The following is a 13,807-nucleotide window of genomic DNA, read 5'->3' on the forward strand; positions in this document are numbered from 1 at the left end:
ATACTTCTACCAAAGAAGCATACATTGGCATTAATATCTATTGCAACAAATCTTTATGCAGCTAGTTGATTAGGGCAAGTGAAACTCTAATCTGTGAACAGGTTCACAGCATGCTTGCTTCATTACTGCTTCTCTATCCTTTGTTTCTTCCTATCAGATAGGAAGTGCCTACAGACAGTCACTGTACTCTGTATACACAGCCAAAAAAAGGGTCAGCAAACTGGAATGTCCTCTAGTCACATGCTCTTAATAAATACTATTAAGTACAAGAGCAAGCTGCTTTTTATATAGGGCAACAAAAAAATTAAAAATTACTTCTATTGTTCTGACATCTCAGCATGCCTTTGATCTGCCTTTGTGGCAATTTTTACTCTCCACCAGAAGATTTAAGTACTTTTTGTGACAAACTTTAGATGGCTTATTACAACCACTGCTGTATCCTCTTGTATGGATATGTGACAAAGCTGTCTGAGATACGTGAAAATCAGATCCCCATCATATGCTTGAGCAGGCATTGTGGACTGAACAGCTTCTGTTTGTTTTAATATTTTTTGAACTTACTAGTATAGACATTATAGGCAAGTTCTTACAGTTTGTAAAACAGGTAAATTCATTGCCTAAGGTATATGTTATAAAAGGTGCTCAATCATTTCTATGGAATGAGAAGAAATTCAGGGTTGTACTAAATTTGTGGCATATGGGTTGACTCATGCTCCTCAGGTGGTAATTAACTCTGGCAGCTGGCACTCTTCTTGCCCATGGCAGTTGACAGAACTTCTCTGCTGGCTGTGCAGTGCCCTGCAGGATGGGTGTGGCCAAGGTGTAGCTGACCAGCTGCCATCTAAACCAGTGTATTAATATAAACTGAATGAGAGCTGATTTATATTAATACACTGGGACAGGGAGCTGTTAACTGAAGAATGGAGTCACTTGGCTGTTCTTTGTAATATTGGGATATATTGCCTCAACGGAGCAGGTGAATAAGCAGTAGCAGCTTCTGCTATTGCAACAGGCCCTCTGAGGACAGTGAATCAGATATTGATCCCTGACAATAAGCAAATTCACCAAGCCAGCTCATAGCCAGTATATAATTTGTACAGAATGAGTTATATTTGTGATTGGAAGAGGTGTTTTTCACCAAAGAAAGAAAACTCTGCTTCTTGAGTGTTCTTTTTTTCATTAATTTTGTGAACTTTTTTCTTTTGCTTTGTATTGATATGCAGTCCTGGTATGTTTACAAGGTTCTGTAGTTTGTCATCCACAACTTCCTACAGTCAGTGCCATGGCAAGCTGATGTTGTGGTCTATGAGTTTTTTTATATTACAGCATTCTGCAACTTTTTAAAGAAAGTACCACATTGTCCCCACCTGATTCCCTTTTCCTTCATATTAATTTAAGAGCATTTTTTACAGTAGCTGTATTACTTAAAAGAATGAGTGTATTGTTCCAGTCAGTTAATTTTCTCTGTCACTTGTTTCTCTTTACTCACCATCATTGATCAGCTAGACAGATTAAATGGAATTAGAGATTCTTAAATAGTTACTGTCTCCAACTGCTGTCTGGTACAATAAAGATTAAAGAGATGAGAAGTTTTAAAGGCTTCCAGCTGACTCAATTTAAGGGGCATGACAAGTGCTCATACAACAGAGAGGTCTTGGCCTTCTGCCAGATACACCTGGGGTCCAAACCATGATGATGCAAATTAATTTCCTTCATATATTTATTTATTTATTTTAGTTTTCTTTACCCTTTGACTCGGTGCAATTGTTGAAGTGATGAGAATTTTGTAGTTTAATTGAATGAGCCTGGTGAGCTTGACATGATGCTCAACCTAGCAAATCCTAGTGACCTATGAGTGTGCACTGCTGCTGTTATTTTAAGACTTGGTGTTAATTCTAATTTTCTTTGGTATGTGAAGAATATATACTTTCTATGAAGTACTTGAAATCTGTCAAGTAACCAGTGCAAGGGAATCGCCATACTTAGCTGTCTGCTTGTTTTTAAGAGCAGGCCAACATTAAAACATAATTCTCAGTGTGGTGGGTTTCAGTTGTTCCATGCTAGACAACCTAGAGGAATATTATGTAGAAGATTGCAGTTAATTATTTTCTTCCCAAAAGAAAATATGTTTTAAATGTGTCAGTTAACGTAATGAAGTCACTTTGCATATCTGGTAATGCTCATGATTTTTGAAAACACCTGAAATCTACCTGATTCATGTAATGCCACTGAAAAAAATCAGAGATGATCTTAAGCACCTCTTTTTTTGACCAACAATCAATTTTTGGTACTGTTCATTTTATTCAGTAAATTGGTTAATTAGGTATTTATCATGTTTTCTTATTTAAAATTTGTGTGCTAGTTGTCTGTTAATTAAAAAAACAGTGTGTTGTACCAACCATTTTGTTGTTCTGCTATTATTGCACAGCTGTTGCCTGACCTTTTCCAGGTTGCAGTGCACAGCCTTAAGAGGTTAAATCCTCTTTTGGTACAAATTAAGTAAAGGACAGTAAGAGACAGTCTGCAATTAAATTCTTGTTTTATTCTTTTGTCCTCGTTGTGAATAGTGTCAATTAAAGCAGAGCCAGTAACATTGTAGTGTACTATTTGAAATAATTGCTTACTATTTTTCACTTCTCAATTTTTCTCTGTCTCCAAAGCATCATGGTGCAGAAATTAAATTGAGAATTTATGGAATTTTTAAGCCACCAAATATGTCTTTTCTAGTTGAAGCATGTACATTAAGTCAGCAACATAAGCATCTTAAAACTATTGACATTTTATTCAGTATTCCACTAATCTATGGTTTTAATAATCTATTGATTTGCTTTAAGACAGAAATGTTCTTTAGTTCTGCACTGCAGTTTTTCTCTATAGAGTTTCCACACAGTGGTAAACATGAAGACTCAGCAGAAGTGTTTAAACTGTTTAACCTACAGGACTTGTCCTTTTTCATAATTATGCATGGTTCTCAGTAATCTCTTGCGCTGCCGTCCCATCTTTTATTCGAATCAAAAGGGTTTTTGAATTACAGATTAAACTCCAGGATTTAAATGAACATATTTAAATGTGTTGAGTCTCCAAGGTGTATTTTGCAAGATTATAGATTAATGGGAAATGAAATAGATTACAGATGGTTGATTGGCTGGGCTTTGAGGGTTGTGGCGAGTGGCTGGGACTCAGACTGTGACTAGAAGTGTGGTATCACGGGGGCCTGTCCTGGGACCTGTCCTTTTTAACATCTTTGTCAGTGATCCATAAAAAAATATGAAATATTAAATATTTACCTGTAGCCATAATAATAATTATAATATTATTATAATATTTATTCTGCAAACACACAATCTAAAAAATATGCTAAGCAAAACCACGACAGCCTGTCAGGTGCAAAGGTGAAATCCACTGTGGAATCATGAAGTAAAGTGGTGTTAACTACTCTAATTTTTTTTTTTTTTTTTTTTTGTAATCTTATTTCTGCTATCTGTTGCTCCTTTCTATCACCTGTGCTGTATTTTCAGGGAATGTCTAAAGGTAGTTTTTCCATTATTATTATTTATATCAGTGTTTATAATAATATTTCTATATGATAAATACTGTAAATAGTAGTTTTGTGTTAATACAGTTTATATAAAGTGAGGGAAGTACACAGAGACACAGAACAAAGAACACACAGCTGTTCTGCTGTGGTGTGGAACAGTAGCATGTAAACCAGCAACATTAACAATCTCCCAGAATTATACCAGGGAATCTAAATTGCTATTGTTTTTATTTACCTGCCTTGAAGAGAACTATCAAAAGAAGTCACTTTAAGAAAGTAATTACATAGGGTAGTATAGAACTGCAGCACAGCACTGAGCTTAGTTCAGCGCTTCGACCTAAAAAAATGATTCACACCTATCCATGGAATTATCTAAAGTGGGAAGAAAAGAGTTAACTTTAAGGGTAGCAGCACTTGAGAAGCAGCTGAGCTAGGAGCAAGGAATGATTGCAACATGAACAATAATTTTTCCCAACAGTATTTTCAAGATACTCAGATTTCTGGATGCAGCCATCCTAGGCTGCTATAGTAATACTTTCCTCTATAAAGTAACTTACATAGCCTTTATAATTTTAAGATATTACTATAATTTTTTTGGCATATCCGTCCTTGATTTTAACCTTTGGTTCAAAGCAGTTATAGGCTTGCGATAGAAAAGGGATAGGGAGCTAAAATGCCATGGCTGTACTTATCATATTCATATTTTAAATTTCTAGTCCTATTAGACACTTAGAAAATTACTTAACCAAGACTGACTGACTGGCCTACTATACTAGTTCTTGGCCATCACAAAACCTGAAAAGGAGAAACCAGTAAATGTACTGTAGCTGGTCTTCCTTTTTTCCCCACAGAGGAATATGAAGGATAGAATCATTCTCCAAACTAGAACTGACTGCCTCAAGGACCAAATACATTCTCCTATGTGAAAGTTGCATCAGAACACATGTTCTTTAAAAAAAGGCCGAGGAGGGAGAGGGTAGAAGTGGAGGTCATCTCCTGAGTACAATTCCATTACGCCTGACAGCAGAGAACGGAAGTGAGGCTTTTATTAGGGAATATAATTCTGGCCTGAAATACTGAAGATCTTCAGAGGCGACAAAGAATCAACTTATGAAACATAAAATTGTCTTCCATTTTTGCCGGATTTGCCTTACTCTCCTTTCTCTCCTTTTGCTAGCATACTCAGCCGATTTTTTTAATAACCAAACAAGCAGACATCTCAGATAAATGTTGACAGTATGAATGCTGGAAAAGGCATTGTTCTGTAAGTTAGCATTGGAATCATGGAAGTGCAGTGTAATGGGAATGAAACAGGAGATTAGTTGTAAAGTAGGGTTTTTTTTGTGTGTGTTGTTCGTCTTTTTTTCTTGTGAATTTATGACGGGACTAAGGTTCCTCTTGCTAGAAAATGGGAGTGGGAGAAAAAACCCAACCCAAAACCAAAACAGTTTACACATATCCAGAGTGTTTTAACTCCTAATAGACTGTTTGCAAATTGCAAATAATATTGTATGTCCCCCAGAACCAGAGAAACAAAAAATGAGTAGAGGTTGCACAGTGGTGTCACAGGATTCTGCATCTCATTCACAATATTTTCCTTCTGTATTTTCAACTGCATGCTAAGTGAGTCTTTTAAAGGACTAATATTTCACTTGCATCATTTCTGTACCCTTTATAGATGGAACAAATGAAGCAGGGTGACTTTTCAGATCAAAATAAAGCAAACTTATCAGAACTGAGTGACCAAAAGTCTGGTGAGTGAGGTCAAGTTACACAGCAGAAGTAAGGCATAGGACAAAACTTGCCTTTATTCTTTCTGCTTCCCTCTGCATGCCTCTTGAGTGTGCATAGGCAAGAGATGTGCAAGGGTAAATTTGTACTTCCAATCAACTTTATTCATTCATAGGGTAAAAAAATGTTCCTGTGTCATTCAAGACCACAAGTGATAACCCTGTGATCACACAGACAAACCATATCATTTGTCTTTTATTAGGTATTCTGAATAAGTTGTTCTTAAACTAGAGCTAGAGTTTTTGAGACTGCAGGAATTGCATTGTACATTGTTCTGCTGATTTCTTTAACACAGTATTTTTCATATTTTACCTGAATTTCCTGTATGATTTGGGTATACATGAAGACTTTCATCTGTGTTTGTGTTTTGATTACAGATGCTGTTCTTATGTGGGTCGAAGGGGAAATGGTCCTCAGGCTATATCTATTGGCAAGAACTGTGATAAATTCGGTATAGTTGTCCATGAGTTGGGTCATGTGATAGGTTTTTGGCATGAACATACACGACCAGACCGTGATGACCATGTCACCATCATTAGAGAAAACATCCAGCCTGGTGAGATATTCTGATGAGTATTTGTGGAGGGGGAAAAAGAAAAAGTCTGTTTATTTTTTATGTTTCCTTCATTTGCTCCTCTCAAAACTGAATGCTAAATAGCAGAAATTAACTGAATAACAGAAGCAATTATTTATTCCTCTTAGCTACACTGATCTCAAGAAATAGTGCAACTAAAATACAATCTTTTCTAAATATCTGGTCAAGTAGCAAGTCATTAAATAGTATTTTCTAGGGGAAAAGAAATCAAATCTTTTCAAAAGAAAAGTAATCAATGCTCAAAATCTTTGAAGAAAGTGATTGCTCTTAATCCCTTTAAAAGTCATGTTTCTGTGCTCCAGAAAGGGCTTTTCTTTTGTAGACGTTACTGAACAATAAGTAGACACATGTCAATAGCTTTTTAGGTGCCCAACAGATTTACACTGGAAGGTAAGCTGAGGACTTTGAATCTGTGACAAAGATGTGTGCTGTTCCCATGATTTCCAAATTACCGGTTCCTTGCAGAGCTTCCAGTTTTAGCCAGTGTTGGCATTGTCCAGACAAAGCACCTGGGGAGCCTGGGAACTTGAAACTGTGACTGTCATCTCTTTGTCAGTCTAGCTGTTATGCCTATAATTATGTTGTGTGCACAAGGTGGGACAAGAACTAAGTATGTTTATTTGCAATGTTTGTAAATGTGCATGCTCTTTGTGAAAGTCTGGTCTTTGACTTAAGGAAATTCTCTGCTGAAGAAGGAATGAAATCAGAAATTGTCCAATTATAGCATGGAGTATTTGTCCATAGAAAAAGTTTTAAAACAAAATAGATTTGAGATGCAATAAATTTTTGCCATCTCATCTAGGGCTTAGAAGATGACTGGCAATGATGTTTCAATAACGTTAATGCTGCTGCAGGTTTCTTTTGCAAGACACCAATAATAACATGAATTGGATTAAAGGTGCTTTGCATCTCTTTAATACACCGATTAAGTCAAAGAACTTCTAATCTGGAATTAGGAGCTGTTTTGTTCTTCATGAGTTTTCTTTAAGTTGCAACAGCTGGCTCTTGAAAAGTGCTGTGACTGTGCCATGTTTGTATTACATGGGGGCTGCAAGAGTATGGTTTGCTGAAGTAAAGTATCCTTAGTCTTATATCTAAGGACTTTCCGATGAGAAGTTTTCTTCTGGGGTCTTTCCTGTCAAAATGGTTCCTTTCTGGAATTAAGAACCATCAAATGTTGTGGATTCTACATGAAGCGCGACATAATGTGTGGGGCCTTGGTGTGGGTTATGTGAATGAGAACAGTCTAAATCCCAAAAGAAGGAATTTGATATGTGTTTTGGAAGATGTTTTCCCTCTTGATTAATAAAATCACAGATACTGCCAAATGGCTAAGATTTATGAATTTCAGTAAGTGATTAGGTTAGGATTTTTTTTGTTTTTCTGTTTAGTTTTCATCTGCACAAAAAAGATACGGAAGAAACTAATTATCAATTATTTGTAGGTCAGGAATACAACTTCCTGAAGATGGAGCCTGGAGAGGTGAACTCCCTTGGGGAACCATACGATTTTGACAGCATTATGCACTATGCCAGGAACACCTTCTCAAGGTTGGAGTCTCAGGTTATACCTTTTGACTTTTAATTCTATTTCTCTCTGTGAGTGCTAAGAACTTTTCTTTTTTAAGTGGCCCAAAATCACTTAAAATACTCCTAGTAATATAGTATTTTTACAGCAGTCAAAGCACAGCTTGTTTATTTTAACTCAGAATAATGTAATTATATTTTAAACATATTTCATTTCTGTTCAGTTTCAAAGCAGCCTTTTGGTCTTGCTTCGGTTCTTCAGATTTTAATATGGAAACAGAATTTCCTATAATACTTTCTTTTCTTCACAAAAATTTGAATTTAGAAAAACCAAATGAGTGAAATGGTTAGGAATTTTATGTGTAATATGATCTGTTCTCTTGAAGAGAAGTCTCTTTGATTTGATGCATAATGTCTGAGTAGCTATGTATTATGCAAGTAGAACACATTATGGTATTAGGACATGTAGCACACAAGCCTTGGCCTTTGCTAAGTGCTGCAGCCAACCATTTATAAAAGAAGCCACAATTTCTTCTCTATTGTTTGTACAGATTGTTATTGTCATCAAAGCCACATAACAAAGAGTTCTGCTGATTTCACTCTGGCCTGTTGCAGGCTGATCCATTCTCAACTCCATAGTAACTTGTGTGGGTCTCTGAAACTCTGCAGGGATGTGAGGAGCTGTATGATGAGCTATTCCCATGGCTCCAGCACTGTGCTGGAGAATAAGTGAAGGAGTCTTACACCCAGCCTCCTGTTCTATTTCATACCAAGTCTCAGTTCAGCTAATTACTTTCTGAAAATACCAGAGTAATGCATGTTAAAAGAAGACTAAACAAACAAACAAACAAACAAAAAACCCAACAAAAATGCTAGTTTGAAATGTTATGTGCATAGGTTTTGGGTTTTTTCCCTTTGTCCAATTTGTACATTTGAAGGCAAAAATACTGGACGATATGAGAGTCTGAAATAAACTAAAGGCCACCAGAAACTTCACCAGCCTTTGCAAATTTCTTAGTCATGGTGTCCTCAATATAAACGGTATTATTAAAAATAAAACAATCTACCTTTCCTACCAAAGGATGCATACACATAATTCACCCCTGGAAGAGAACAGAAATGAGCCACCTGAGGTAGATACTATTCACAGTCCTTCATCCAGCTACAGATACATTACCTTAGGGAAGATATTATAAAAGCTTCTATAAATAAAGAAATTTTGCAAGCTGGAACCCCATTGGGTCCTAGGGCAATGACAACATCAAGATAATTTGGTCTGTGCCTTGATCTCGCCATTTGCAACCTGGCAAAACCTGATAGTGGCATGAGCAGGCATGTCCAGCCTTAAGATACAAGATGTTGTTACTTCATACTGTTTAAAAATAACCAGCAAATCCTCAAGGTCATCTACTGATTTGCACTGGTTTGTCTTGAAAGCATGAATCATGCTCAGTGTGGCTTATCACCAGCTGTTTGTTGTTAGACTTTACTCACCCAGACCAGTAGTATAAATCAGAAAACATCATGAAGTTCTAGTCACGTGCAGCGGTGTTGTTTGTGCTGCGTTAAATCCATTTTTTCCCTATGTTATGCTAAGGCATGTAGAAGAGGCTTGTTTTCACATTTTTCTAAATATGAATAGCATTAGGTTGAACTAAACTCAGTGGAAAATAAAAATACAATTTAGAGGTACAAAAACTTTGTTTAAATAATAATGTGCCTTATATCTAGAACTGAATAATGCCGTAAGTACTTAACGTGACTATTTAGATTAGGGTAACATTCTGAGATTATACTTTTTTTGCAGAATTTCTAGTGATCCCACAAGAAATCTGAGTAAAAAGAGCAGTATGTAGCTGTAGTACTCAAAATGCTTCACTCATTATAATTTAAAAAACAATCTGTATTTATGAACAGTATTTCTAACTACAGAGATCCTTACTGCTCATTCATTTTTGTACTGACCTTATGGCTGAAAATATCATTTTTACTTTGTAATAAAAGCCCTATCTGTACATAGGAGTATAAAAAAAATTAAAGAACAGGAGAATATGGAAACATACTTATCTCTTTCATTTTATGGGATTTGAGGGATTTTTATATTCTGTTACACAGTCATAGAACCTAGATTTATACTTTACTGTTTTAAAATTTGAGACCACCAAAATACTGGATCATATTTAAAAATTGGAAAAATTTTGAATAAAACTTCACATATGGAACAAGCGTGCTTTTCTGTCACATCTAGTCATTTAAGGTATATGTTAAGATCTTGTACAGTAAGTATATATTTTATTGTAAAGAGAACGGAGGCAGGCAAATAAGCATTCATGTTTCAAGCAGCTAGAGTAGAGTTAGATATAAAACCGGCTGGAAGAATGATTACTGCTTTTACATGTTTAAGCCAATCTTTAAGAATTCCCTTAAAAACTTCATTAGAAACATGAACTTTGCGGTTAATAATGTTGTGCTAGGGTCTAGTTTATGTATTTTTATATACTTTTTTCTTTCAAAATAGCAAGATCTTAATGGCAGTGCCTTTTCCCTGTGTAGTCTAGAGAGTTGTAAGAGATTTACCTCCTATTGTCTAACATAAATATAAAAGTTGCTGTGTTAATTGATGTACTGCAAGAAGATTCTTTTCTTATACCTTTGCATAAAGTTTGCCAGCTTGAGGAATTTTTATGACGTGTTTTCTGTATTTAAAGTTCTGCATTTTACCCTCTGAATTATGAAAAATGTAAATTCTGGATTTACAAAAGAATATTATTCATAAAACTCAGAGATATTTATGACAGAAACCTGATAGGGGGTTTTTTGGGGTCTATTTTTATTTTTATTTTTTTTAGGGGCATGTTTCTGGATACCATTCTCCCTTCCCGTGATGATAATGGTATACGACCTGCCATTGGCCAGCGTACTCGTCTAAGTAAAGGAGATATTGCACAGGCAAGAAAGCTGTATAGATGTCCAGGTATTGCACCACAAACAAAGTCACATACTAGCAACTGTTTGACTTGTTGTTCAGGAGGAATGATTTTTCAGTCAGCTGCTCAGTAGTCTGTTTCCATGTTGGCAGCTGACCCAAGCAGTTCAAGAACAGAATCATTAAAAAAATCTTATAGGTAAGGTCTCTGGAATGCAAAGCACTTAAGGACGGATAAACTGTATGAAACAACACTTAGTTTCATGACATTTAAGTATTTTTTTTCCTTAGCTGTTCACTGACTAGAAAAAAAAAGATGATATTTAATGTCACTTCTGGTTTGCCTATTAACTGGAGTCCATTTTTATTTGAATTCAAGTAGGGTGCAGAAGGAGAAAATTAAATGATTGCAGTGAACTCTGAAGGCATTGCATTTTTAAGCATTTGGCAAAAAAACAAGCCAGAATTAAGTTGTAAACTCTTCTACAGACTCATTACAAACTTATTGTAGTTGTAACAGTTAGATTTAGTATTCTAGCTAATTCTAGCATCCTATAATTGTAACTCATATTAATTTTTTAATAGTGTTTAAATAGTGGTGGGATAGAGTTTCTGTCTCAGAATGAGTAGCGAGTCTGGAGTAACCCAGAGTCAACCCCATGGTTGCTTTCTCATGCTAGTTCTTCTGTAATTGCTGGCAAAGTGGTGGAAATCTCAAACCTTTCAAATGATTTTACTTTCCTTTATCTAGTTATAGCTGAGTTTTAACCTTTGGTGTAAACCAAAACAGTTCAGAAGTGACATCTCTCAGTAAGAATTTGTTAGCAAGATTGTTGTCAGAGGCAGGCCCATGTCATCTCTGTGCTTCAGAGATTTTACAGCCCTCTAGCTCCTCTTGGGAATTAGTGGAGTCTCAGTAAATGTTTTAAGTCATGTACACGGCTAATTTTTACCACCTGAGCAATCCAGAAGGGCTAAAAGCAGGGATCAGGACTGAAGTGATGAAGCTGCTTCAGTTATATCAGCAGCTGTGGGATCTACTGAAGATGTGGGGCGTCTGATGTGCGCTTGATGTACACTGTACAGCTGAAACGGAATTTTCTGGTGTGCTGTAAGTACACTGAGTCATAATCTTCTATATAGAAATAAACGTTTCTGGGCCTACTAGAAGAGAAACCACTTTAACCTACTTTCTTCAGTAATTACTTTTAGTATTTTTTTTGTTCATTCCTTTTGGTACAGCAGCTACTTGAATAATTACATTCTTATTGACAGTATTTCTAGTAAGAGTATACAGTAAGCAAAAATTTCATAAGCACAGAGAATATGTATATATTTCGATGAAAGGTAGCTTTTGGAGTAAAATAGTCTATAGCATAAGAACTACGATGAAAGTAGCTAAGTATCTTAGGATCACATTGATTTAAGGAAAAAAAAAGAAAGAAAGAAGAAAAGATAGAACCTAGGCTGTGTAACATGTACTTTCAGGCATCTGAAAAAGATACAAAATACCTTTCGAGCTACTGTTCAAAACAAAAACGTTGTTCATAGAAAATATCCTATTAATGTAATTAATGTAAATGTGCAATAACTTGAAAATCTTGTTGAAAGTTAATTGTGAACATGGTTGTTTAACAGTACTGTACATTCTAAAAGCAAGTTATTTTTCGCAGCACCAGTAAACCCACTTTGAAGGGATTATGAAAACTAATGGTGATTGCAGGATTATGCTCCTTTTCTGGTGTTTTGCTTTGGCAAACTTTGGAACAGAAGACTTTGGTTTTCTAGTGTACTGTACATAAGCCAGTTCATAAAAGAAATCGAGGTTTAAGAGAGAAAAAAAAACCAAAATGGAAGGTTTTGCTAAAGATTTTAATTAGCATACTATTTAACATGCTTTTTTTTCACCTAATATTTTTAATGGAAGCTATGTAACTGAATAACAACACAAAACAACACTCTGAAAGTTTCACAGTACTTGTGATCTAATAAAGTTTTCAGCAAATACTGAGACATTAAAGTTTCAGTTTTATGAAAAGGATTATGTGGTAATCCTAGTATATGGTAATAAAATCCCTGACACTGTTGTTTTTGGAGGTTTGCTGTATTTACTCTTTCAGATGAAGATGTTAATTATGATGTCTGATTATAAAAGAACAGCAGTGCTTATGAAAGAACAGAAGTGAATATTTCAAACTAATAACATCAGCATTATTTCCTGATTGCTTGTGTTGTCTTAAATGTAATACAATGAAAATATAAAAACTGTAACTTAAATAAATAGGTATTTCCCAAATATACACATTTCTTTGATAAAGGATTTTGTGATACTGTCCACAGACAATATCTTGGAGTTCTAGTTATTCTTGCAAGCAGTTTCTGGTCCAAGAAGCCTGCCTCATTTCTGGGGCCCATGAACATGGAGTTGTGCTCAGAGCTGCTGGAGAATATGATTGATCTACACAGCAGTGAGGCAACTGAGCCTCCCAGGTTCTTCTAGCTAGTCAGGATAATCAGGGTCATTATTCAGGAAAGGGCCTGGTGACCAAGAAACAGTTTTGAGCTTGGTGAAGCCAAGCCATAAGATTTGATAACTTGTCTTTCATCATCTGAGTAAACACCAGGAGGCAACAACTTAGAAAAGAAATTTTGTTCTGTTTTAACTTTTTCTTAGGATTTTTCTCAAAGGAAAACATAATTGCTGACAAGGATTTTTAAAATTTTAATACAGATTTATATTGTTACATGATGGAATAATAAGGAGAAAGTGAGCAACTAAGCTAAGGGTACTTCCTCTACCAATCTTTGAACTTCATCTGACCGTCTTGACATTGGAGAGCAGATCTTGAACTTCAAGTCTCGATGTATTACATTGGTTTTCAGACTGTCTATCAGAGTAATAGTGTTTGTCTTCTTCTGGTGCAGCTAGTAAAATTTCAACACAGGTGTGCCTTTTAAGTTCTGTATAGAAATGCAGTTGATTTAAAACAAATATATATAGTTTTATAGGAAAAAGAATAAGAAAGGAAAATTATGGTGAAAGGATACTGTTAGAAAGAGACAAATAAGTAGCATAGGACTGAGTAATGGGTGGGAAGGGAGACAGACTGTCAGAACATTTTCAGAGGAAGAGAAGGTGGATGGAAGCAGTTTGGCAAATTTACAAATTGACAGTATGTGTAGAAAAGGGATGCTGCTGAAGTCAGCCTTTATTCACTACATGAGAAGGATTAAGACTTAGATTATGACTTTTTTCCTGTAACTACAAAGGTAGTTATTTTTGAATCAAGTCAAAAGCAAGACTCTGAGTTGTAAGAAACTGTTTGAAGTTTTTTGCTTTTACGAGTACATTATCAGTACCAGATACTTTTAGGACTCTGTGGTAGCTCTATATACCATATATGTAGAGATGTGTGGACTTGAGTCTAAGT

At 35.5% G+C, this 13,807-nt stretch overlaps 1 protein-coding gene across 2 annotated transcripts in view; it reads left to right on the top strand.

Annotated features, from left to right (window-relative positions):
• The window catches only part of TLL1 (tolloid like 1), a 126,617-nt gene that overhangs the window by 66,552 nt on the left and 46,258 nt on the right, over positions 1–13,807 (top strand). Inside the window, exons 6-8 of one of the 2 annotated variants that reach the window (XM_071743118.1) lie at positions 5,707–5,885; positions 7,369–7,474; positions 10,300–10,424. In XM_071743118.1, the coding sequence (XP_071599219.1) occupies positions 5,707–5,885; positions 7,369–7,474; positions 10,300–10,424 (410 nt within the window). Of the gene's footprint in view, positions 1–5,706; positions 5,886–7,368; positions 7,488–10,299; positions 10,425–13,807 lie in introns of those variants that run through there. The other variant, XM_071743119.1, reaches the window with a different exon arrangement.

Source organism: Heliangelus exortis, chromosome 4 (assembly GCF_036169615.1).
Source record: "Heliangelus exortis chromosome 4, bHelExo1.hap1, whole genome shotgun sequence".
NCBI lineage: Eukaryota > Metazoa > Chordata > Aves > Apodiformes > Trochilidae > Heliangelus > Heliangelus exortis.